The sequence below is a fragment of the Lathamus discolor genome, chromosome Z, assembly GCF_037157495.1.
Source record: "Lathamus discolor isolate bLatDis1 chromosome Z, bLatDis1.hap1, whole genome shotgun sequence".
NCBI lineage: Eukaryota > Metazoa > Chordata > Aves > Psittaciformes > Psittacidae > Lathamus > Lathamus discolor.
The window spans coordinates 98,822,926-98,849,866 of NC_088909.1; the positions used below are offsets into that span (position 1 = coordinate 98,822,926).

At 38.6% G+C, this 26,941-nt stretch overlaps 1 protein-coding gene across 2 annotated transcripts in view; it reads left to right on the forward strand.

Annotated features, from left to right (window-relative positions):
• The window catches only part of PRLR (prolactin receptor), an 85,022-nt gene extending 66,692 nt beyond the window's left edge, over nucleotides 1–18,330 (forward strand). For both annotated transcript variants that reach the window (XM_065661611.1, XM_065661612.1), the window contains exons 3-14: nucleotides 2,160–2,273; nucleotides 3,226–3,358; nucleotides 5,420–5,589; nucleotides 6,291–6,457; nucleotides 7,959–8,100; nucleotides 9,580–9,712; nucleotides 10,918–11,087; nucleotides 12,456–12,625; nucleotides 13,778–13,922; nucleotides 14,771–14,870; nucleotides 15,799–15,868; nucleotides 16,485–18,330. In XM_065661611.1, the coding sequence (XP_065517683.1) occupies nucleotides 2,204–2,273; nucleotides 3,226–3,358; nucleotides 5,420–5,589; nucleotides 6,291–6,457; nucleotides 7,959–8,100; nucleotides 9,580–9,712; nucleotides 10,918–11,087; nucleotides 12,456–12,625; nucleotides 13,778–13,922; nucleotides 14,771–14,870; nucleotides 15,799–15,868; nucleotides 16,485–17,513 (2,499 nt within the window). In that variant the 5' untranslated portion in view covers nucleotides 2,160–2,203 and the 3' untranslated portion in view covers nucleotides 17,514–18,330. The remainder of the gene's footprint in view (nucleotides 1–2,159; nucleotides 2,274–3,225; nucleotides 3,359–5,419; nucleotides 5,590–6,290; nucleotides 6,458–7,958; nucleotides 8,101–9,579; nucleotides 9,713–10,917; nucleotides 11,088–12,455; nucleotides 12,626–13,777; nucleotides 13,923–14,770; nucleotides 14,871–15,798; nucleotides 15,869–16,484) is intronic.
• The last annotated feature ends 8,611 nt before the right edge of the window (nucleotides 18,331–26,941 follow it).

The following is a 26,941-nucleotide window of genomic DNA, read 5'->3' on the forward strand; positions in this document are numbered from 1 at the left end:
CTGTTCATAGAGTTTAGTCTGTGGCAGTAACAGAACCATAATCCTTCCCTGTATGTGTCCTGTTCTTTTTCACAACCACATTGCAGAAGTAGTTCATGATCATCTCTTTTTTAAAAAACGAATGTTCCCAAGGAAAAACACTTGGGTTTACATGCATTAACTTCATCCCATTTCTACTAATTTGGTTTAGTTTTTCAGCTTCCAAAATGATCCCGGTTTCCTTGAGGAGTACTCTTTCATGATGATGCTTTCTCTTTCATTGTATTAACAAATTTCATTCTTTTACCCACTGTAATCCGTTTCTTGTCTGTCAATTCTTTACACAGAAGAGATACATCTGTTAAAGTGAAAAAAACCTAAATCATGGTACCAGTTCTCTAAAGGGAAGCACAGTATGAGTCTCATATTTGAAAGTGCTGCATTTTGCAAATGCTGCAACTATTAGAGATAATAAAATATTGTAAGTGGTCTCATAAGTACATGAAATAATTACTGTTTACAATTCATTATTTCACCTTCCCTTGAGAAAAAATGTGCCTTGCTCTTGCATGCACTGAGTAGTCTGCACTTCACATTACACCAAGTTTTCATCTCATTTCTGAAGTTAAATTGTTTGTGCCTGCCATTTGTTTGTAGTCATAAAGTCTGCATGTGCTTACACAAAACTGGAATTCATATTAAAATGACTTGCTCTCCACTGACTGTATATGCACAGATTGCTGCAAGTGAGCTTAAAACTAACCCAGATGCAATTTTCCAGGCTGTAGCTAGGAAACATCTGTTAAACGTGCTTTCATATTCAGAAGTGGTGTATGGAAATGTAGCCAACTGTTGTTCTCCAGACTGCCCACAGTAAACATGCTTTAGACTCAGTTAAATTAACCAATACTTCCGTTTGCCTTTGTGCTTAAAAAACATTTACATGCTGACAGATTATAGTTTCTTGATACAGAAAATGAATTGCATAATAAAAATTGAGTCATCTGATAAACCACAAAGCATTTTTCCTCAGCAAAGAGACAGCTTGTTCCCACGCTGTGCTACACTGAATGGGTTTCAAGCATACAAATACCTGTCAGATGTGCTTGGTAGGAACAGAAAGCCAAGTTTCCTATTCAGACAGTAAATTGTTCTTCTTTAAAGAGTGAGGTTGGCTACCGAGAACCTAACAGCCCACTCCAGTCACCATCTCCGAGCAGGACGAGTACTGGTGGGACAGCCAGGAGGTTTGCTTGAAGTCGTTCTGTCTCTTCTGCAGGCTAATCAGATTTAGCAGCAACAGCGACTCCTGGCCGCAGTGAGCTGTAACCTGAGTTCTGAGGACATCTAGTGGTGTCAGCCCACCCACCCACCGCAGGGGCTGCGTCTTCACAGCTGGTGGCTTCTCACTTGCACCTCGCTGTATTTCAGCCAACTCCTGCCACACTGCCTCTGGTTTTTGCAGATTGAGCAAAGAGGGATAACTGCATTCCCTCTTGCGTTTTCACCCGAAACTCTGTTACTCTGCCGTTACACCACTTTTTCATTGGTTTCTTTTCTCTGATCTTAGCATTTCCACGTAACTGCAAAATCAAATGCAGTAAGAATGACGACTGGAACACAGAGAAATAGAGTAGCATTCTTCAGCTCATGTGGTCCTGAATTCAGCATTGCCAGTCCCCAGTATTCAGAAGACACGAGACTGTCTCAAAATCATAAAATGCTACACAAATTCTGAATATTTTCTGTTTGCTTTCTGTTTTCGGGGCTTCCAGAGTTTCAAATTTGATGAGTTCTTCTTTGTATCAACAGGGATAAAACAGGGTATTGTATCAACAGGGTACTTTTTGTTTCTAAAAGGCTGATTTCTCGGATAAACTAATGAATCTAAATGAAGAGCTTTAAGAAAAGCACACAGCATCTCAAGATGCCAAATAAATATGCAAGATTTGTTAATGCTGTAGAATTGTAATCCTAGCACTGTTAACCATTCAGGAAGAATTACTGCTCTGTGATTCAATTTTTCTGCTTCTGAAGTGGAACGATAGGTGTTGCTGCACCTTCTTGAGCAAAACAAGAATCAATTAGCTGCAATTCAAGAAGGACTTTGATCAAGAGAAGTGATACATATTGCACATTACACCTTGTTATTGACTACTGCATGATGGTGTATTTTGCAGTGAGCCTTTGATCTGGCATTTCCTCCTGAGGAGAAGCAGGCATCATGAAGCAGAAACTGACATCATCAGTTCAAATCATTCTGCTACTTGCTCTGACTGCAGTGGGTCTGATGGGTAAGCACAACACTTCCTGAAACGCTTGTTTTCTCCTTTAAAACAGTTTCTTTAGAAAAGTCTGAGGCTTTACCTGATCTGTCCTGACCACCACTGGAGCCTGTACGTATCTAAATTACTTTCTTCTAAAGTTTTGTATGGAGATTTTGGAAATGGCCTGAGTCCTCTTTTCTTTCTATGCTATTAATTTCATGATTATGTGGTGGCAATGGTGAAAGACACTCACTCCATCCCTACGCTCACTCCATGCTTGGGAATTAGCATCATATAATAATAACAGTATTAGAAGTAATGGTATGGAACTTTCGTGAAGTAAAGATAAGCTTAGGTTGAAAAGCCACATGTTTTACATGTCAGAATGTATGTAAATTTACGGCCTATGTTCATGGTAGAAGTTAATGACAAGCAGTCTTAACAGGAAAGAAATGTTTTGGGATTATCAGGGAATATTCAAATAATTAGTGAATACATTCAGTTTGCCAGTAGACACAATACTGCATCCAGCCCATTGATTCCTTCTTTTTATTACTTGTCTTGCCTATAATTTACCCCAAATATGTGCAATTAATGTATCTTTGCTTCTGTTGCAAAGTTGAAGTTGAAATTTAGTTTTAAGGTGACCTGAAGATAAAAATTCTTCTATATTTAAAGAAAAAAAAAAAGTCATACATTTACTTCCAAGCTTTTAAATTTAATTTGAAGGTAACTGTACACTTTCTGAGTTTAGGTTAAACTTAAATTTTCATTGGAAAAAGAGAAGTAAAATAATTTTAGTAGCTATTTTAGTAAGTTTTGAGGCTTTTCCCAGGGAGATTTACTTGACAAATTCAGTCTGTAGTTTCAAATCATTTTATTGTCCTCAGAAAAGCATTCCTTGCTGAATGTGTCATTCAATCATAACAACAAAAAACATTGTCCAACTCTAACTAGCTGGATTTCTGCACTTCCCTAGGTCAATCATACCCTGGAAAACCTAAGATAATAAGATGTCATTCTCTAGAAAAGGAAACCTTTTCTTGTTGGTGGAAGCCTGGCTCAGATGGAGGACTTCCTACCAATTACACCCTGTTCTACAGCAAGGACAGGTAACAATGCATATGTCTTCTGTAAATGATCAGGTGATGATTATGACAGAACAAGGGAATGATAGCATTAATTTATAAAGGTGTTTTTATGAAACCCTGTTAAATCTCAGATAGCCAACAAGGGCTACATGAGATGAATGGCTTTCCCTTGTAGGAAGAAAACATGACCACTACTGGTCCCAAACCTTCAGCCTGTCCCTACTGAAACTCATCTGGTCTAAAATCCCACTGGTCTAAAGACATGCTGGGAAAGGTGTAGTTTATCCATCTTAATCAGGAGGCACACAGCTTTTAGCAGAATGGCATGCTTCTCTGAGGAGAGGACCATCAAGGCACCATGGGGCCGTGGGGGCTCCCTTGGGGCAGCAAGGCAAGACTTCCATCCCTGGGAACAGGTCAGGCTTGGGGGCAGCCCAGCCTTCAGCATCACACACCTCCCTGGTGATAGGGCAGGCTGAGGCCAGGCTGCTCCAGGATGTTAGCCCATGGGTTGGGGCTGGCTTGGGGGGAAAGTTGAGAGTGACAAGGCTGTGGGGAGCTGGAGACCAGCCCTGCTGCAGCAGGCTGACATGGGGACCTGGGACCCAGGCAGTGTGTGAGAGCTGGTGGTGCCCTCAGGGTCCTGCCAGAGAGCGTGTCCAATGCTGTGCACAGCAAACGCCCATCTGGGGATACAGAGCGTCTTTGCTTCCCCTTCTGGATTTGTAGCCAACCTCGTGGTTCTCAAAAAGGGAGTAAACTCAGATGTAGCTATTGTATCTCAGAAGTTAATGTTCTGGTTAAGTCTGTGACTCATTCATCTGTTTAAGATTAAAATGTGTATATGTTTAGCAGCTCTGCTTAACCTGTGCTTCCTTATATTTTCCTTATTATTCCCTTTCTTCCTGAAAACAAGAGGTCTCTGAATAGGGACCAGTAAGCAGGGAGGCTCAGAGATTCAATACCTTTGAATAAATCCCTTGAGGTTCAGGATAGATAAGGTAAAGCCTCAGACTTCCCTGCTTCAACTAAATAAATTCAAAATCATTTGGAATTTGGTAAATTCCAAATCATTTGGTATTGATCAGGGAAGATGCAGCTTTTAATGAAGTTATCATACTCAACAATAATTTTAGGAAAGTCCAGATGTTTCAATCTTGATCAAAACAGAAATTTTAAAGAATATTTTAAGTCATGCTTATCACAGTGCAGAACAGTACTGCTTAGAGATATACAGGAATCCTTGTCTATTTCATTAAATCCACTGAACACCAGGCACTGCCAAGCACACCATGTGTGGGCCACAGTTGCCTTTCTTAGCTCATTGCCTTTCAGGTACAGTCCCCTTATTCCCATCTTCTCTTTGTGAACCGGGACAAAACTGCCTGGAAACTAAGAGACATTGTTATTAGTGGTCTACTGGGCATAACAATGTGCATCCTTGAAACATCTCAGCTGGTGCTGTGGTTTCACACATTTCTTCCCACCTGGGATAGGCTCCGAGTACATCACCCATTTCAGCTTTAATTGAGCACGAAACAATCCCTCTCCTAAAAGAGCCAAAGACCCATATAAAAGTAATACGTAAGCGGTCATGAATTAATTAGATATTTTTTATTGAGACAGTTGTGATGATGATCATGTTAAAAAGCAGATAAATTAACATCTTGCAGAAAAGCAAAATAATAAAACACTTGTCTGCCATAGATCCCATTAAGGTTACTTTCCAGGGGAAGTACGTGAAGAAGGTATTTAGCAGCTTTTCTTCTTTAGTCAAAATGAATGTGTTTAATTTGCCTTTTAACTTTCTTTTAAGCATTTTTTTAGATTGTCTTGTGCTGTCTCTGGAAATTTCTCTCTCCATTCTTTTGTTGACATATTCCTCATCCTGAACAACTGCAGTAAAAATAGCAATGAAACATGGTAATAGCATTTGACACTTGCCAAAATGTTTCCCAGAGGTGGGATCATATTAAAGTTTAAACATTTCAAATTTCTTTGCTGAACATAGGCCATTACAAGAATATTATCTGCTTTGCTTAATTTCCTAAACGTCTAACTTTTTAAATGATTTTATTTCAGTGAAGAAAACATCTATGAATGTCCAGACTATGAAACATCAGGTCCCAATTCCTGCTACTTTGATAAAAACCACACTAATGCCTGGACAAGATACAATATCACTGTAACGGCAACAAATGAGATTGGAAGTAACAGCTCAGATCCTCAGTATGTGGATGTGGCTTCCATAGGTAAAGAGAAGAGTGAAATTAAAAACAAACTAATTGGAGATGTATGTGGCTTTTAATCCCCGAGCAAGTAGTGGTGAGAGATTTCTTTCCTCATCATGTGAAACTTGCTGTGGAGAACAGTTTATATACAGATGATTGGAAATAAGCATTTTTAATTTATTTGAAAACTGCGTTCTACTTACGAGTTAAGTAACTACTTATTTTATTGTCATTTTAATTATGGCTTGAAAATTTGCTCCAGGGTTTTTTCCAGATGTAAATATCTTTCTGGCTGCTAGGTGCAGTCTTGGGAGGGTAAAAATAACTGCTTAGGCGCTTTGCCAGCTTTTTGTAGTATTTCATATTCCCACTCTGTTCTGCTTTCTGCATACACATAATCTACACATTGTAATGATAAATGTAGTCAGTCTTTTTAGCTATGAAAAATCTGGTATTTTAATATTGCAAGAGTAACCTGATGAAATGACAATTTTTATTTCCTTAGCCTGGCGAATTCAGGGTCTGAGACTTGCTGATACTGTGGTAAATCAGTAGCCACTTAAACATTATTAGAGAGAAAGGGAAAAAAAGCTATTGTACTGTTATCTTAAGAAGTGCTGAATGATCTGGAATTAATGTGATTAAATACAAAGCTGTAAAGGAGGTGCCTTTTTTCCTGAGAGAAAATTAAATCATTAATGGCAAACTTTTCATTTATACAGTTCAGCCAGATGCCCCTGTGAACCTCACTCTAGAAACAAAAACATCTGCCAGCATAACAAACCTTTGGGCAAAATGGTCTCCACCTCCAACAGCTGATCTCAGATCTAATTCACATGTGTATCACTATGAGCTACGGCTAAAAACTGAAGGAATGGAAGAGTGGGAGGTAATGGGAAAATATATTTGTTGTGTAAATGCTGTTTTGGTGAGTTGTCTTGTCTGAATTTCACTGGTATTATTAAAAAAAATAGTTTCTGTAGGGATAGAAAAATTATTGTAACCAAATCTGACTCAAGAAAAAAAAATACTGTAGTAGTTTGTAGACACAGGATTTGCACAATTTTCCTAAAGTCATATAGTACAAAAGCCTCTGTAGTCCACCAATACAATATATAATTGTAACTTTCAGCAATGTGTCTGCTCCCAAGCATCAAAGTAAGAGACTGCTCAGTTCATATGGTTTAAACCAAATCAGGATCAAAGCAGTTTATTGATTCATTAAGATGTAATTAACAAGCAATCATTTAACTCTGCAGTCAAGGTCAGTATTAGCAATAGAAGAGACTAATCACAATACCAGCCACTTGAAGGCATTAATAGACACCTACAAATTTATAAACACACTTCTGTAACTAGTCCTAGAAGTATGCTAAATGCAGAAATTCCCCTCTCCCAGGGTAGGTTACAAGCACACCCCACCTCCTGCGAGTACGAATTCCTCTAGGTACAACTGCTTCTGGAGGGGACGCGGATGCTTTAACTTAACGTGAGCCCACATACCTTCTACCGAGACACACACCAGTGAGAAAGAGCCCATAGGTGTGGGTTCCTGCCTGCTGCAGCCTGTGCTGTCTAGGGTGCAGCTACTCACAGCATCAGAGAGGGAGATGCTCTGGCTGGTTCAGGCAGATGCTAGCTGAGCATCTTCTGATCACATGAAGCTGAACTTCAACCACCGATAAAGATTCCAATTTCCTCTCCCTTAAAACTTTCATGCTTCCTCAAACACTGCTTTTCAGGCTGATCCTTTTTGTTTTTTAAGTCTCTCAGTTATTCCCTAAGTACTATTTAATTGTTCTGAGCATCACCATCATCTTCCTCTCAAACATGATCAGGGTGGGAGCAGAAAGTTTGGGGTGTCCTACTCACACAAACTGTTTCCACTGATGTTCCCAGCTGTTACTGTCTTGCTAGTGGGCCACAGTACTCCACAGGTCAGATGCCAGGATGAAATAACCATTCTTAAGATCATAGTCAAGTGGACTCAGTGCTACTACCTAAATAGTTGATGCCTTAATGATAGAGAAAGCTCTGTGTTTTGAAAGACTTCTGAAGACTGTCACAGGGCCTGAGGAAGGCACTTAACTGGCTGCTGAGAAGGGCTTGTCTGTGAGTTGGACTACCTATAGTGTTTCTTGCACTGTGGATCTGATGGAGTACTAACTTACAGGAAGTCTACAAGTAAATATGTTCTCGAGTGTCAGAATCTCAGTGTCACTGAAGTGAGATTTTCTGTTAAGTCACTACCTTTGCTTCTTTAAAATCTACATCTGAATACCCAACTGAAACCCTTGCCTTTCTGAAGTCAGTGACACAAGCTCCTTTATGGCTTATTTATTAAAATGGATGAATTATTTATTGTTTTTCCTGTCCATTTTCTTTTCCAGACAATATCTGTGGGAGTGCAGACACAGTACAAAGTGATTAGGGTACAACCTGGGGTGAAGTATGTTGTTCAGGTCCGTTGCATGTTAGACCTTGGAAAATGGAGTGAGTGGAGCTCTGAAAGACGCATTCAGATCCCCAAAGGTGAGTGGATGATTGCTGTTCTGTTAATTGTTTTTAAATTCTGGCTTGTTCAGTGCTATGAAAGGTGCATAAATGGCAGCCCTGAAAACCTGGCTCCTCACACAGATACTTCACAGTGCTGGGGGAACATCTTAGTGCATCTTACGCATACCTCATGTGTAACCACATTTTAGTCTTGTTGATCCACTCAGGATCCTCTGCTCGAACTGGCTATGACAAACAAGCTAGGATTTACTAGGAAGTCACTTCTGATACAAGTGTGCCTAAATAATCTATTGCTCCTTTCCCTTTATTACAAAAATCATGTTGATTTAATCTGCCACTGTAGATACCAGGTAATGGTACTTGTGTAGGAATCATTCATTTGTTCATTAGTAACTGAAATGAAAGCACTGCTGTGTCTAATAGAGCATAACATTTGCAGGTACTATCACATGGAAATAACTATCTGTGTTTTGTGGGTTTGAGTGGACACATTAAATATGCATGACATCCTGTCTTGTCAGACACTTTGGCCAAATCTTCTGTCACTGACTGTATTATTCATTATTTGACATGGAGATTGCTGAAGTACTGTTAATAAAAAATACTTTTTAAATGTCCCATTTTCAGATCTGGGAATTTAGAGCTTAGGCAATTAGAAATTTGGAAAATCAATGTCCTTACTCTACATAGTGGAAGATATGTATTATTGATGTAATAGGACCATATTTTGCCACAAACACATAACTGCAAAAGTTTCAATCCCACCTTTTGACTGGCATCCTATTCAAAATCTAAACATTTTCCTCTGCCCTACTCAAAGTGCTTTGCTTGATTATTTAAAAACATTATCAGGAATCCAAATAATTATAAATTGCTTGGCAGCAGTCAGGCTGAGTACTGAGCATAATGTCACTTTACAAGGAAATATGAGAGCTGCTTTTTTGTTTCTATCTTTGAAGTCAGCTCCACATAGGTACTTCAAAAGGAAATTACTGGAAAGGACATAAACAAAGGGGCAAACACTTTCTTTCTTTTTTTCCTGTAAAAGCCCAAACAAATGACAGCATATTTTTTAAACAATCAGAAGCACCTTAAAACACAATTTTTAAAGAAAAAATGGTTTATGTTGAAAACAGATTGGATAGCAGAGTGTATTTTAAATCATTTGTAGAACATGCTATAACAGTAACTGAACAGCCCTTATCAGACAGGGCAGGGAAGAGCTAAATCCAGGGAACCAAAACATAACTTCTCAGCACAGCTGCAGTGAGAAAGGATTCTGAATCCAGAAAGGATTCTGAATTCAGTGGTTAGGCTGCTGCCCTAACCACTGAACCATTCTTCCTTTCCAATGCTAATATGAAGCAAAAGTTTTTCTTTTCCTTGTAGAAAAAAAAGTATTTTGCTGTGCTCTGCTTGATATTGCTTTGTACATTCAGAGCTGACATAACGCATTAATCATACTAACCAGTTCATTTCTTTATGTTTTAACAGGACAGTCACCTCCTGAAAAACCTACAATAATAAAATGCCGTTCTCCAGAAAAGGAAACATTTACTTGTTGGTGGAAACCTGCTTCAAATGGAGGATATCCTATTACCCACACTTTGCTTTACAGCAAAGAAGGGTAATAAGCTATGTGCAACTATTCAGTATTTTATTGGAAGGTCCTGGAAAACTAATCCAGATCGGTTTTGCTTTTAGGAGATGCCATTTTCCATAGGACATGGTTTTGTCCAACTGATATATTCTGGAATAGCACTAAGGCTGAAATATGGTCTCTCTATAACATCACGTTTTTGAAATTTCAGTGAATTCTTCTGCCTTAAAAGACAGACCGCCTTGAAAGGTGTCATGATACCAGCAACAGCGTAATAGCATGCACACTCCTACAGATCTTTAGCCACACAGCCCCAGAAGTAAAACTTTCCAAAATGATCAGATACTAAAATTTTCATCTTCTGATAATGCTTATTTTGCACAAGTATTCATAGGCTATGAATGCCTCCTGGTTTCTGCTGTAATATTGGTCCTGGAACTTAGATCAAGTGCTAAACACTTTAAAGGAGTAGTCAGTATTTTGTTTGGGTCCTGTGAACTATTTTTAGTTCACCCAGCAGTGCTCACCCTTGCACTGCCCCAACTAGATGCTAAACTCTGTACCTGTTAGCTGAAAGCCAGGTCTTAGTGCAAAACAACTACTGGTTCAGCCAGAAAGGGCAACCTGTGAGGTCCACATCCACAACTTTCTTTTTTGTTACTGTGCCTCTCAGAGGAGCCTGGAAACAAGTACTACATACTCCACTTTCTCTCCTATCCCTGCTCCCTTTGGGCAGCTTGGCAATGGATTTGGAGGACAGGTACAAAGTAAATGTTTTTGAGGAACAGGTGATGAAAGACCAAAATAGATTCTGACAGCATATTAAAATGCAGAACTCATGTAAGTGTGAAATGTACATTGGAAATACTCAATTTTTTTAATAGATGGGTTAGAAGACTTCACAGTCTCTTCTACTGGCTGTCTGAAACCTGCTATGCAAAGGGTAATGGCATTCCAAAAAGTAAGAGCTGCACTCTATTAGCCCACTGCTGCATCTGTAACAGCCTAAATCCTTCAAGTTTTGTAGTCTTTATTTTGGGGGGAAGTGCATACTACAGTCTCTGGAATTGTCCAAGGACTCTTTAGTCTGAAAACAGTTTTCCATTTTTTTTTACATTACCAGGCATGAAAAACCTGATCCAGCCCTAAATAACGCTGAACTACTAGTAATCAATCAGGTGTTACAGTCTCTGTAATCACACAGTCTAATCACTGTGATTCTTTCATTTCAGAGAAGAACAAGTTTATGAATGTCCAGACTACAGAACTGCAGGCCCCAATTCATGCTACTTTGATAGAAAGCACACCTCTTTCTGGACCATATACAATATTACTGTGAAAGCAACAAATGAAATGGGAAGTAACATCTCTGATCCTCATTATGTGGATGTGACTTACATAGGTAACAGATAAAAAGCATTTCTATGGAACCAAATAATTCATGAGTATGTGTTTTAATTCAAGAATTTTAATTCCAGTTTTTCTCATGTATAGTATTATATCCAAGTGAAAAACTTGTAAGAACAAATAAGATCTTGTCTTGGTTACTGAGAAAAAGGATCAGCCACCAGCGAAACAGAATAGACAAAGACCACCGATTTTCCACCCAAACTGTAAACAACACCAAAGCCACAAAAGAAACGCCTAAACTTAGCAACCACCCACACCCCACAAAGTATGGTGTAATAATGAATTAGTATTCATCCCTTTACTATTTTATTTTCAAAGGAAACCTAAAAATTCTAAAAGCTTTGAAAATGCATCCAGATAACAATTTGTTGTTTTTCCATATATTTTTCAGTCAAGCCTTAAGAAACATCATCCAGCTAAAATCTTTTTCCACTCTACCAGCAACTGAAACCAAATTGAGCTTTTAACTAGTAACACATTTGATTTGCCTAAAAGTAGTTTCCAGACCCAAGAGAAGCTGAATTAGTGTTTTTTATAGCAGTGTACTGATAATGTCTTTTCTCAGACTTTTTCCACAGAGTGACTGTGGACAAGGATTTAGGTATTTTTCTAAGGGAATGGAACATTATCATCAATAAACATTTTGTTATCAAGGATCTGGCTTCCAAGAGTCTGGCAGCTAGAGAAAAGGCTTTGTATTTTACCTCTATGCCCTGATTACTTCATGAAGCTTTGTAGGAATGATAAAATACATGCACAATATGCACAAGATTTACCTCTGAACTGAGGAATTTGCAAGCCTGACTGCAGCAGAAACCTGCGTTCCATTTTGGATTATTTTTTAAATATAGACAGGGTTTAATATTGCTGGTTTTATATTTAAATATCCTTATATATGCATATAGGCATCATGTTGTTGTGTTTTCTGAATGTAAAAGATGGGGTGGGGTACAGGTTTCATCAGCTACATCTGTGTTTTCAGCATTCCTAAATATATATGTCAACTTTGATACAGTTATAGGAAAACACAGCTTTCATAACACACCGCTGAAGACATTAACTTTGAAACACAGTCGTGTGGAAAAGCAACAATAAATGTAAGAAAAAATTATTTCTGGTGATAAACAATTAAGGCAAATCTCAACATGAACTCAACATATGAACTGTTCTTCAGTTTTTAATTTATATTTATAAAGCCATGCTTACTTTATCAGGAAACTCTTGATCCCTGTATTCCAGCACCTTTCTAAATGACTAGGGACAACAGAAGTGGTAACTTACCACTCACACTATTTTATAGTCCTACTATGCAAGGAAAAAATAATTTAGATTCTTACTGACAGTTCTTTTATTTTAACAGTACAGCCAGATCCTCCTGTGAATATAACTTTGGAATTAAAAAAGTCAGTAAACAGAAAACCATATCTAATCTTGACATGGTCTCCGCCCCCCCTGGCTGATGTCAGATCTGGATGGCTTACCCTTGAATATGAGTTGCGACTAAAGCTTCAAGAAGGAGAGGAATGGGAGGTGAGGATGTTGCAAGTTTTCACTAGATGGTGTTTTCTGGTCAAAAGTGCTTGTGAGCAATCTGCAGTTACCTACTGAGACGACTGGTATCACAGATGCTGTCGCGTGATAGCAGGTGACAAAGTATTTATTTTTAATTGCGGCCATTATATATAAAGCGTATTGGCATTACAGTTTAAATTGTTTGTTCTCATTTAGCCAGGATTCTTTTTGATAACTTGTTCTTACCTACCGGTACTTCTTGGGTAACAGAAAGCTCACTGACATAATGTAAAATCATGTAAAACTTAAACAGGGGAAGTTTAGATTGGATATAAGGAGGAAATTCTTTCCTGTTAGGGTGGTGAGGCACTGGAATGGGTTGCCGAGGGAGGTTGTGAGTGCTCCATCCCTGGGGGTGTTCAAGGCCAGGTTGGATGAAGCCTTGTGTGGGATGGTTTAGTGTGAGGTGTCCCTGCCCATGGCAGGGGGGTTGGAACTGGATGATCTTGAGGTCCTTTCCAACCCTAACTATTCTATGATTCTATATAAATTTGTACAAATAGCCACTGGGTGATGGTTGTCATGGCCACATAATGATGGTATACTGCCAGGACGTGCAATTCACACAACTGGGCAGCAAACTAAATACTACAGGTATTTGTATTTGTCTGCATCCCCTTCTTGTCTGCTGCAGTACTTTCCAGACATGTCTATATCTCCTCCTTCCTTCTTTCTGCCACTGAACTTCCCACCCCCTTGCCATTGGAGATCCACTTTTTAACACCCTGTGCAGTCCCACCAACTCCACATTCCTTCTTTTCTCTTTTTATTTTCTTCCCCGTCTCTGTTGCCTGCCACTTACCACTATAGTTCCCACCTTTACCACGGTTCCTCCCTATTTGCCCTATTCTCATGATGTGTTTTTGCAGTACTTTGATTTGCACAGTATGCCAGAGGCAGATCTCATTCCCACTGAATTATGTTAGAAAGCTGAACTATAGAAATAAAATAAATGTACCATTATTCTATGCCTCCATGACAGTTACTAGGAAGCTATGCTGATTTGTTTTATATTCCCAACTTTATTACAAAGATTTAAACCCGGCTCTGATTTTCACAGAAAGATGTCTCATTTTTATATCCATTTTATGATTTTTATTTAATTTCCAGACTGTTTTTGTTGGACAGCAAACACAGTATAAAATGTTTAGCTTAAATACTGGGAAGACATACATTATACAGATTCATTGCAAACCAGATCACCATGGATCATGGAGTGAATGGAGCCCAGAAAAGTATATTCAGATCCCAACTGGTGAGTGGCCAGGCATCCCTTCAGTAATTGCTGTTACATGGAAGTTCACATAATACCTCTGTTAGCTGTTTGTGGCACCCGTGCAGATTGACATCCCATAGTTTGCCTAGGACAGGTAAGATCATTGCTAAGTAACTGAATTCTCAGTGTCCCTGCACCTTACCCAGTCAGCTTTCCCCTTTGTTACCTTTTGGAGTTAAGAAGTCAATTCCTTTACTTATTTAAACATGTCTTTTCTATTTATTGCCTCATTTGTTCTCATGATGGTAGTTTTTAATTAAAAGAATACCAGTAACTGCATTAAAACTGCTACACAGACAACAAAGAGTGACTGCCTTCAGACAGTAACAGCTTTTAATTACTTAATTACTTAGTTATTTTAATTACTTTTAATTAATTCTGGAATGAAACTGAAATAAACACCTAAATGTAAAAAGTGTTATGTTACCACAGAAATCCTTAAAAATATCTAGTCCTAGATGATTTAACCCACCATTTAATTAATGGTATGATACGTATTTGGTAATTAAATGACTACAGTATTGGAGCAATTGGATTTGAACCCAATTGCTATAAGCGGTTGTGACAAAATTTTCCTCTTCGTATATTTTTGTATCATTTTTCCAAGAGAGTATATTTCCTGCACAGTGCTATAAATAAAAAGCATAGTTATTATCAGACGCTACAATGATTATTGAGATCCACCTATGCTAGTAAAGGTCTCTAGATTCAATACTACAGTTGGCAGTTTGGACCAAGTTTTAAAATAAAAGTAATTTGAGACCTTTTTTGCATGCTGACTGCATACGGCAGATGTGCATTTTTAAATAATTCTGTTTGTTTCTCAGAATATAGAGTAAAAGATATGGTTGTGTGGATCATCGTTGGTGTCTTGTCATCTCTTATATGTTTAATCATGAGCTGGATAATGATTTTGAAAGGGTACAGGTAAGTCACCAATTTCACAATTGCATGGAGTTGAAAATCTGAGCAACCTTTTCAAAAATTCAGTCTAACATCTGATTCAATTTTCTATAGGTTTTGTGTTCTCTTATAAACTACAAGTTACAGGTATTTGACTTTAAATTTGCAGCTGATAACGAGGTATTTCTGTTCTTACGGGAAAGTGGGCTAAATTCTCAGTTGGTAAATACATGTCCCTGTTAGATCTGACCATCTTGGATAGCCGTGTAAGTATTCAGCAAATGTAATTTGGAGTATCCCTGCCTCTGTAGAAGACACACCTTTTGTTTTTGACCTGATTTTCTAAAGGAGACAAGGTTATGTGGTCTTTCTGCTCACCTGTTTGCCAGTTCCCTAATAATTTCTTAGAACACTAAGTTCAATCAGCTCTGAAATCAGAGAAAGATGTCATGAATTATCACTTTTTTACAAGTCTGGCAAAACTGCTGGCTGAGTAGAAGAGATAAAAGCGTTGATGGAAAAGCCAGCAGAAGTCGTTCATCATAAATCCTATATAGCAGTAGTGAGTTGACAAGTATGTACACCCAGGCCCACTAGTCCTCCTGAACTGTGCCCCAGACAGCTGTTTCTTGGCCAGTTTTGAAGTTACAGTGACATTAGAGAAGTGGAGGTTAAGGGACAAAGGACAGCAAAAAGACATTAGCAGTGTTACTTTTGCAGTTGAGTAACTTTTGTACTTTTTCTTATAAATATGTCTAAGCATAACTTGTGAACTGTAACTGCATCTCTAAATTACCTGGCTTGAGAGGGAGACAGGAAATGGAGGTCCAACAGGGAGACGTCAGATAAGGGAGAAGTGTTTAAAATGTCAAACATAAAAAGAACGAATAGGAGAACAAAGAGAGATAGAGCCCATACTTACAGCTTGTGTGTTTGTTCTGGTTTTTTTTAGAATGGTAGCCTTTATCCTACCTCCAGTTCCAGGGCCAAAGATAACAGGCATAGATAAACATCTGTTACAGGTGAGTATCACTGATAGCAACAAAAGAATTCACCATTACTTTCCTAAAGTATGTGTTTGCAAGCACAATTGCTGTAATAAAGTATAAAACAGCTTCAGTAGATTTGATCAATGTTAAAAACAAACATTTTCAGATTGGTTGTGTAGAGGGTATGTGTGAGTCAGTCTTGCCTTGCACTAGCAGTAGGATGGTATTTAAGAACAGTTTGTGACTTTCCTTGGGACACCACAAGAGCTAATACCTGTGTGATCTTCCTAGCAGTTCTTATGGAAGTTACTCTCCACAGACTCTTGTGGTGCTGAGGAGACAGGACATAGCTGCTCCGTCATTCTCCTCCATTTCCTTCCTGTTAAACCCATGAGACCTGTACCTCCCAGAAGCTCCCAAGTCCTTCCATTTTAGAAACACGAATTCTGGGACTGTGTCTCCCCACTGAGGGAACCCAAGAAATCTTCTGTTCTTCCACTATTTTCTGCAGCAATACAAACTCCAGTTTAGGTCTAGTGATATAACTATTGAAGTATTTGTGTGTTAAATATGTAGACTGTTAACAATAGTTCTAATCAGATAAATCCTAGGCTTAACAGTGAAAAAATGTATCTTGTTATGCCCTTAGAGAGGAAAATCTGAAGAATTATTGAGTGCTCTTGGTTGTCACGGTTTCCCTCCAACATCAGACTGTGAGGAACTACTGGTAGAATATCTGGAGGTAGAGGACAGTGAGGAACAGCAGCTCATGCCAAGCCATGACCGTGGTCATGCCAGTAAAAACACAAAAATGACACCCAAGGAAACAGACAGTGACTCAGGACGAGGGAGCTGTGATAGCCCTTCTTTGCTTTCTGAGAAATGCAAAGGGTCCCGCGCCCGTGCCCTTCCATCAACACTTCAGACACAAGGCGTAAGAAATGTTCAAGAAAACAGAGGAAAAGGAAGCTGTGAAATTCTGTGTCTAGCCTCAGAACAGAGAATAATCCCTGTTAACAATGAGAATCCAAGATCATCCACATGGCCTCCAGCTCAGTTACCTAATAATCAACCTCCTATGTTTGCCTACCACAGTACAGTAGATGCACATACAATAACACTGAGTGCCACAAATATGAACATTGCACCAGTTTTGGTGGGAAATGAAGAAAATCATCAGCCACGATATCCTATTGCTGAAACTCTCCATGACAACTTGGAAAATCAAGGAGAGATGGAGAATTTCCATTCCAAAACTGACCAAACCACAGTGCAGGTCAAACAAAACAGACCCAATGACCAGTCACCTTTTTTGAATCCTAGACTAATGGATTATGTAGAAGTTCACAAAGTCAAACAAGATATGGACCCAGCAGTATTACTGAAATGTAAAGAAAATAGTGGACAAAACGAAAAATACACTATTCCAGGAACCAGCAAAGAATATACCAAGGTCTCAACTGTTGTGGACCATAATATTCTAGTATTAATGCCAGATGCATGCAACCAGCAAACATCTGTGCCTCAAGAACCTGCAGTGGAAACACCTCAGAATGTCCCGCAAAGTGAAGCTGAAACAGATACGAGCTACATTGCCACAGCCCCGAGTGAGATGAATAGAGAGGACAATGGATCAGACTACATGGACCCGTCTTCCTTTATGCCTCCCTTTAAATAACTGGTAGTTTGTACAGTACATACACAATATGTATGTACAGTAAAACAAAGCCACATAGCAAAGAGTTCCTTAAAAAAGTCTAGCCTCCTATGTGTATTACACAGAAAATAAACTGAACTGTGGATTGAGGTAATGGAAGTGAACCTTGGATCATTCACACGTTTCTGACATACAGAAATGAGGAAATGGATATTATCTGCTATGAAAAAATACATTGTAAACTAATTATTCAGCTCTCCAGATCTTCTATTAACTGATTAAATCTGAAGGAATACTGCAGATTCAATAAAGATGAAAATCGTTACAGATCAGTCAGTACACCATAGTGATGTGAGCAGTTCCTCAATCAGTTAAATCGTATTTTCTTCTGAATGCATGCTGTCACTGGATAAAGTTTTCTTTACATTTTTCTCAATCCTTAAGTAGAAAGGAGCTCTTATATATGACAAATCATGCATAAAAGAGAATGTATTCAACAAATTACAGTAAAATAACAAATTCTTCTAAATATATTTTCTTGCTTTGTTCCAATGTGACAGAAAATTTGCATCACATTTATATCCTAGTCCAGTCAAACCAAACATGAAAAAAATAGCAGGACAATATTATATGCCTTACTGTATATAATACACAATTCTACTCTAGTAAAAGCCCATATGTTTAACAAAGTATTTTAAAGGCTATTTTTATATTACCATTAAATAAAAAAAAGCCAAAATAAAATATTTTTTAAATTCCCAATGATATTTTACTACTTAGGAACTTTTCTGTTTCCTTCTGCTGAGACAGCGGTAACAACTAAAGCTATAATTTCTATGTAAAGCATAAAATTAAACTTTCTACTAATTAAGAATATTAAGTCATTTTTAACTATATTTCTAATATATTGCAAATATATTACTATTTGAATTGCAAATTATTTCTTTCAAATATTTTTTATCACCTGTAATTATAGAATTTAAATAGAATCTATATTTGAGAGCAAAGCTTCTTTCCCACTGAATTTGTACTCCAATGCCAATCAAGAGTTGAATGGCGATCCTTAGGCATTGCATTTCTTTCTTTATTTGGAAGGCAAGTTTGAAGTCAGATTTTTCATTATGAACTTACAAAAAGTAATTTGGAATCTAGCCTACAATCAAAGATACAAGGCTTAAAGTCTGAGTCAGAACTCTGCTGAAATACTGGTGAGAATGAGGAAAAAAAGGCTGGACACGTCCCCAGAGCAGCAATGAGAACAGTGAGGATGCCTCATATCTCTGTAACTGAGGCAGAATCAAAATGATACTGGAATGGTTCTGAACTTACTGTGGTCCTTCTTTCTTGAAACAAAAGTTTAATTTACTCCAGGAAAGTATGACCAAGTGATGACTAATTAAAACTGGGCCAAGTATTTAGCCAGTATCACTAGCTTCAGGGGAAATTGGAAACATGAGGTAAGGGAAATTGTACTGTACATGGGCAAGAAAGTGTATTTACTATAGATGAGCTCTTTTCTGTTCTTATCCTTCCTGAACAGCTTTACATTTCTTCAGCTTTTCATGATTTTATGCACTGAGCCAGCCTTCCTGCAGTATCAGGTAACGTGCTGCAGAGCCAGGCCAAAGAGACTTTCAGATTTTGAAGGTGCCAGAAGGCCACATCTTATTTGGCAAATCAGATTCTCACCTTTTACCTTCATGCCAAGGAACTGCTCAAGCACAGATCGGTTGAGCTATCTAGCCCTTCCACTGCCAGGGCTTTAGAATTTAGCTAATGATCTGTGTGTCCGTGTACACTGAAACTTTTACTTCAGACATCAAATTTAGAGCCCGTGTCCACCATACAGACAACGTACTGCCCACTTCCAGAGGTTGACCAGAGCAGACTAGATGCTCTCCTCAATGTGTTGGGAGGTATGCTAAATTCTTAATTCAGGCACTTATTTAACACTTGAACAAATGAAGTCACTATTCCAGAAAGTATATAAACATAACATTTTGTTTAATTGCAGTTAACAGGACAATTTTACTGTAGATATACTGTTTGTAGTATATCTTACAAATTTTCTAGAAATGCTAAAAGTACTGCAAAAAAACTACCAGTTTATCAGTCAATACTGGAATGTTTTGTATTCTGCAGGGCAGAAATTAGTCTGTGCTTGTATGTAAGCTGGTAATATACTCTTTCTGACAGTGCTCCACTGACAGTTCACTTTTCTGACTGAATTGGACAGAGCTGATCCAGATCAGACACACTCCCTTTCTTTACACAGCTAGCCGTATCTGACCCATGCTGTCTTCTACACCTGATGCCACACATGAAGGCATACTGCTACAGGCCTTCTGTGCTGCATAGAGGCAATAGAATCTTATCAAACCACAGACAAAAGATCTTCCTTATGCAGTGGATTTCTTATAGGAAAACACAGATGACTGTTTTAAACCAAAGAAAGCACAGTATAGGGTGTCAGCAGCAGGCTGTTGCTGTCTTATCAGTTACTTTGGACCTGAGGCACAGAGACACACTTTTAGCAGGTTTTAAGAGTATGATTTGTCCTGCCTAATTGTAGGGATCTATATGAGTACCTCCAGTAATCCACACATAAGAAAAAGTGAAGAGTTATTATGCTTTGCCATAAATTGGTACTGAAGCTGCAAAATAGCTGTAGCCCAGATTACATTGTGAGGTGCAGATTCTCTCGCACCTTTGCTGATGAATGTCTCAATATGCCAAATCATCATGGCTTTCTGTGAAAAGGGAAATTCAGCCAGAGTGGAAAAGGTGCTCATTGCTCTGAGTAGCTAAACTTTTTAAGGGATTTGCTAGCCAAATACGATTTGAACACAGTTTTCATAAATATATTTAATTGTTTAAGCTGAACAAATGTACAGGTTGATTCTTTTTCCATTGGCTTTGCTTTTATTTTCCAAAACACCTTGTTAATCTCAAGGTGGGAGCAACACCTTCTGAAAGTGGCCTTTAACATCTGAAAGTACATTAAGAAGAGAATAAACTAGTGTTCTGTAAAATCAGAATAACCTTCAGCTGAGTGCATGGGCCTCTGGATGTTCAAATGCTTCTTTCTGTTTGCAACAAGATTTTTGCTTGCAGCTCTTTAAGCTTAAAATTAGGAAATAGATAACATGAGATTTTGCAGCAGTTGTACAGAGTCAACTGTTGTAAAATTGTGATGCACCAATGGGGGATAACATGCTCTTGACACCTCTTTTGACAAAGAGAGGGATAAAGCATGCAACCAAATTTACGCCAGAAACAGGGATTAGCCCTCCAGCTCTTGCACCATTAGTCAAATTTCTCATTTGGATTAATTCTGTGAAAAGTTTGAATGGTGTTTTCAGTGTCAAATTTATGCATGCATCACTTCAAGTGTGAATTACCTTTTAGTAGTATAAAAGCCCTAAAAGAAAGCATAACGGCTCTTCAAAGTAATTAATCTTATAAAATCCATAAAACAAATACATATTTTTTAATTAGTAACCTTTCCTTGGGACTTGGACTAATTTTATTAACAGTTTTTCTTCAGTATTGACAGATACAAGTTCTTAACTTTTCTATTAGACTTTTTTCTCTAGCAGATGTATTTGATGTACAATTCTAGTATTTCAGAGTAGTATTCATGACTTCTAAAGAAATACAACTTACTGAAGTGGGACATGTGCTCACAAAACACTGTCACATAAAATGCAGCTTGAAGAGTGGTTATGGTGATACAATGTAACTACAAAAGTGTAGTAAACTGACCTTATGTAATTGTAGTAAGACGATATATGTGTTTGGAAACAAAATGTAAACCAAATATGTAATGATAATTGATTTATGTTAAAGCAGTGAATTCTGTAGTATATCTATTTATGTGTCTATGTTTAAATGGCTAGAAAATATACAGTTGCTTTAAATGTCATTTAAGTATTTAAAGTGCAGTAACAGCAGGTGTTCAAAATGAATAAGCAGATTTTTTTGTGATCTCTGAAGCATTGCATATGTGGGGTTCACATCATGAAGCCTGTAAATCAACTGTAAACAATATCAAGGTGTTGTGCAAGGAAACCAAAGTCATCTAAACCAGTTGATAGATATTAGACATCTTCTATAAAGCCATAAAGACAAATGTAATGAAGAAGTGTAAAGAGATCAGGCATCATATTCCCAAAGAATTGCTACCTCATTTTTTTTTTTTGTTCCCTTTGAAAAGGCAGACAAAAACATTTTACTTTGTGTGTCAAATTGTGAATCAAAAATCTCATTTGTAATGTTCAAATTATTTTTGTTTACTCACAGCTTGTCATGGAATCATCGTTTGTGTTGCACTGGTAGTATTAGGATGGGATATTTGAGATGTGCAGCAAAATGAAAGTGTTTTAATATGGAAAAAAAAAAGAGACATTTCCATCTTGCAGAGAAAGGCATACTGACCAGCTTGGCAGCCAAGTATCACTCCCCTTCCTGGGACACACTGCCTGTGTGCCCAGCTCACTGGGACTGAATAAGCTGAGTTGTCAGAGATGCTCTCATTCTGGATCTGAGCAATGCAACTAAGCATTTATCAGCACTTGCTATTTAGAAAGACCTGCTTTCTGCTGAGTTCCTGAGAAAATCTTCAAAACTCTGACCCTACATGAGTGAAAATGGAGATTAGCAATGCTCTCAACTATCTTATACCCTCACTAAATTCAGACTTCATTTCCCGTGGGTACAGAAAGATGGGACTAAATTACATGAATTGGAACAATCGTGTGGTACTGCCTTAAAAACCATTTTGAAACAAATAAGGGCATTTTTTCATCTTTCCTGTATATGTTAAGCAGGAGATTAGAGATAAATGGAATATAGAAATACATTATATATGGGGATAGAAAGAGCTTAAAGCTCACAGTATCATAGAATAATTCAGGTTGGAAAAGACCTTTAAGGTCATAGAGTCCAACTGTAAATGTAGCACTACCGAGTCCACCACTAAATGGGAAGAGCGATGCAACTGCTGCTGCATGTAGCAGAATGGAAGATTAGTGTAGTCACTACAGAATTGTACATAGGTAGATAATTAGAGAAACCAGAGGGAGCAGACATGCATTTTGAGTACAGCTGAGAAGAGAGGGAGGGAGAAGGATAAATGTAAGCAAAAGAATCACATGGAGAATAGGTAAGAAAATACAAGAACCTGTAGAACAGACAGAAGTGATAAATGAGACTGTGAGGAAAAAGAAGAAAATACTTATATATCAAAAGTGGGAATATGCACAGCTACCTGAGACAGTCCACAAAAAATGTGTAGCCTTATCTAATACTAAAAAGTTGATCAAATGCTGAAATTGGCTACTACATATCAGCTACTGTACAGGAGCAGAAAAACTCCTGTACATGAGAAGTGGTCATTCACTTTCTATCAGTTACAGGGTTTTCTTCCATATAGCTGACACTGGTCCCAGGCAAACAGAATACTTGAAGAGTTAGACCCCTTACCTGATCTGCTTTTTCTACATTCCTAAGGAAAAAATCCAGAGAAATAAAGTGTACCACACAGTTTTTAAAAACAACCTTCAATTTTTCATCAGAACTATGGATGAGGTGTATTTATCCATTTACGTTGTCTCTCACTTATGTCTATAATTCTTAAGCATTCTTCTACTTTTTATTTATTAAAGATAAGGTAATGACCTAGAAGCTCCAAGAGAAAAAGGCTTTTGTGCATACTACTAAATGGTCTCTTGGCACTTCTGGCCATTGTGTAGTTTGCACCTGTGACAATGTGTCTGTTAAATATTTTCCTTAATCAGAAAGTCCCTGTCTTGGTGATAAATATGGAAAATTGCCAAGTTAGGCTTAAAAAATATCTCTTCCATTTAAGCAAAGTTTTTAAGACAAACTACTATGTTTGTCAAAAGTTATTGAGAAAAAACCTGAATTAGCTATGTGGCCTCTTGCAGTGCTGGTATGTTAAAAGTTCTTGTATTTTTGGAAGGTTTAATGTCCTGTTCTACTTTGTGATGCTGCTTGTCTTGGACCTTACCATTATTTATTTTTTTTTTTTTTTTTGAGAATGCTGCTTTTCAGTCTCTTTTTCTGAGCTGCTGAATACCTTCACCTCATTTCGACATCCATGAAAATGGAAAGATTTAACTTTGATTCCTACAAAGACTGCATTGGTCAATTTTAGACATATAGCACTGAGTAAATTTTAACAGAGTCTTGGAAATATTTGTAGGAGTAACTTATAGAAAATATCCCTTCAGAATAACAGAAAATTATGCACATCGAGGAACAGGCACATTTTTCTACATGCAGAGTACATGCAGAAGTATAATGATGTCATATCACATTTTTTAATATTCATAATGCTGTAGATTACTCTTAATTCTCATCCCTGTGTCCTTCATTCCAAAAGGAAGAGGAAACTACTGCTCAGCTATACTTAGAAAGCATTCCTGGGCTGCTTTAGTGTTTATTTTTCCTCTTTTTTATTTAATCTGATTTTTTTTATTCTGACTACAAAAACATCTAGAATAACACAACCTTCAGTTCTATATATGCATTGTATGGCTCCGAGATACTCAGCACTGCCTGAGCTTCTGAAATCTTTATATTGTGCTTCATAGATTTTATTAGTCATTGTGTAAAATACAGCAATACTGAGGGTGGTTGTCTGAAAAAGTACTGGCAAGAAAAAATGTGTCAGCAGTCACTGGCTAATTGTATTTGTTCGAATTTCTGCCATGCAGTTAAGTGCTGGTCAGAGTCTCTAGAACTTCCTTGCCTTCAACTGTGCCAGCAGGTCTCTCAAAGAAACATATTTATAAATTAAATTGCATGTTCTGAATAATATGCATCTCCCATCAGAGAAAGAGATGATCCAATATTTGAAGCAAACTTGTTTCCATTTGCACAAACTATTTCATTGCTAGCCTTGTAATACAAGCTAGGCATTTTTTACATCATAATTTCCAAATTTGTATGCAGCCTGGTGCAAGGTATCGTAGGTGTCATCACTGTAGCAACAGAATGACTTGAAGCACAATGATTCTATAATCCATATCCAATGTTTTGTAAATTTCTAAAATTTAAAAAATTATAGAAAGTAGATTTCATATGCGGTGTGTACATTGTTTGCAGAATACTGGTATAAACATAGTTGCTCAGGAATTCTTCATTGTTTCTAAGTGTATCTACAGGAAAATACTTTAAAACACCTTTTTTTAAGTTCTTAATATTGAAAATGCTGGCTTAAATAAAATCTGTTAGCAATTTCACTTGTGAGATCAATATTGTTCTGAAGTTTGTAGCTTTCTGATGGACTTTTCAATCTTTGACATCGTAAAATCTCTTTGCAATGGTGTTTGCATTTCGATTTAATAAAAGTTCTTGAATAAAATTCAAAAATTCTAGCTTTCTTCATGAAATTCCAGTACATAATATATAAAAAGACAAAGGGAAGGCCAGACACCTGGCACAGTAGGATGGGCTCCCACTGTTCTGCATTGGATGGTTCTGTGATCAAAGCATTTAACCCACTTTTGAATGCACGAAGCAGTTGAATCAGAAAACTGAACAAACAGCTCATGCACCAGGTCACAACTTTTTTACTCATGCTTCTTCATGGCTCTTTGTGTTGATGAAAATTAACTGAAATTGACAGTAGCAAGAGTAAAGTTTGGTTGCAAAAGGTTGAGTTTGGGAGTCCTAAGGTAGGTAACCACACCCCTGGTTAGTATAAAGCACAAATCTCTCACCCACTGTGGCAAGAACTGGCAATTTTCTTGCAAAACTGAAGCTGCCCCTCAGGGTGGGTGACATTAGCACTCTGCCTATGATCACCAAAGACATTGTGAAATATCTTTCACCTGCAATTGTGTCTAAATACAATGCATTCCAATTACCATTCTAGAGAATGCCATCACAAATCTCCTTTCTTTTAACATTAAGAGGAACTGAAATGTTAAGGTGGAAGGCAACAGTGAGCTTTGCACCCTTCCCATTCTGGTAGGAGGTTGTGCTAATACTCTTTGCTGAGGAACCAAAAAAAACCACCCCCACACCCCCCCCAAAAAAAAAAAAACAGGGAAGACACAGGTTATCAGTTATCCTTCTGACATCTCTCCTCATCCACCCATCTGTGTTTAAAGATCACATCTTCTCCGGTTTTTCACCTGATACAACTTTTATTGCCTCTCTGCCTCAAGCACATTGTTGCCGGGGCCAAGCACAGTCTGCTAGGACTCCCCCTCAGGTGCTGCTGCTGCTGCATGGGGCTGGCCTGTGCTCCCACAGCCATCACTGTTCATGAAGATAACATTCCCTCACAACACACTGTCTCCCCACAGCATTCTCCTGGAGAAACTGGCTGCTCGTGGCCTGGATAGGTGTATTCTTCACTGGGTTCAAAACTGGCTGAATGGCAGAGCCCAAAGAGTGGCAGTGAATGGTGTCACATTTAGTTGGCGACTGGTCACTAGTGGTGACCCTCAGGGCTCAGTATGAGGGCCACATGTTTAATATCTTATTGATCTGGATGAGAGTATCAAGTGCACTCTCAGTAAACCTGCAGATGACACCAAGCTGGGAGAGAGCATTGATGTGCTGGAGGGTAGGAGGCTCTGCAGGAGGGGTCTGGACAGGCTGGATCTATGGGCTGGGGCCAGAGGGATGAGGTTCAACAAGGCAAAGGGCCAGGTCCTGCACTTGGGCCACAACAACCCCATGCAATGATCCAGGCTTGCGGAGGAGCGGCTGGAAACTGCCCATGGGAAAGGTCCTGGAGAAGCCGATTGATGGAGCTGAACATGAGCAGCTTGTGCCCAGGCAGCCAAGAAGCCACCGGCACCCTGGCCTGTACCAGCAATAGTGTGGCAGCAGGGCCAGGGCAGTGATCATCCCCCTGCACCGGGCACTGGTGAGGCTGCACCTCGAATCCTGTGTTCAGCTCTGGGCCCCTCACTACAAGAGAGACATCGAGGTGCTGGAGCGGGGCCAGAGGAGGGCAATGGAGCTGGTGCAGGGTCTGGAGCACAAGTGTGATGGGGAGCGGCTGAGGGAACTGGGAGGTTTAGTCTGGAGAAGGCTCAGGGGGGGCCCTTATTGTTCTCTGCAGCTACCTGACAGGAGGTTGTACGGAGGTAGGGGTCAGTCTCTTCTCCCAGGTAACAAATTATAGGACAAGAGGCAGCCGCCCCAAGCTGCACCAGGGGACACAGGTGACCAACAGTGTGGTCGGCCATTGGAACAGGCTTCCCAGGGCAACGGCAGAATCACCATCCTTCTGTGTTCACAAACCATGTAGATGAGGCCCTTAAGAGACTCAGTTTAGTGGTGGACTTGGCAGCCCTGAGGTAATGCTGGGACTTGATCTTTGAAGTCTTTCTCCGCCTGGCCGATTCTGTTACTCTAACCGCTCCTTCCGGTACCAAACATCTGAATTCTGCCAGGATACGCGG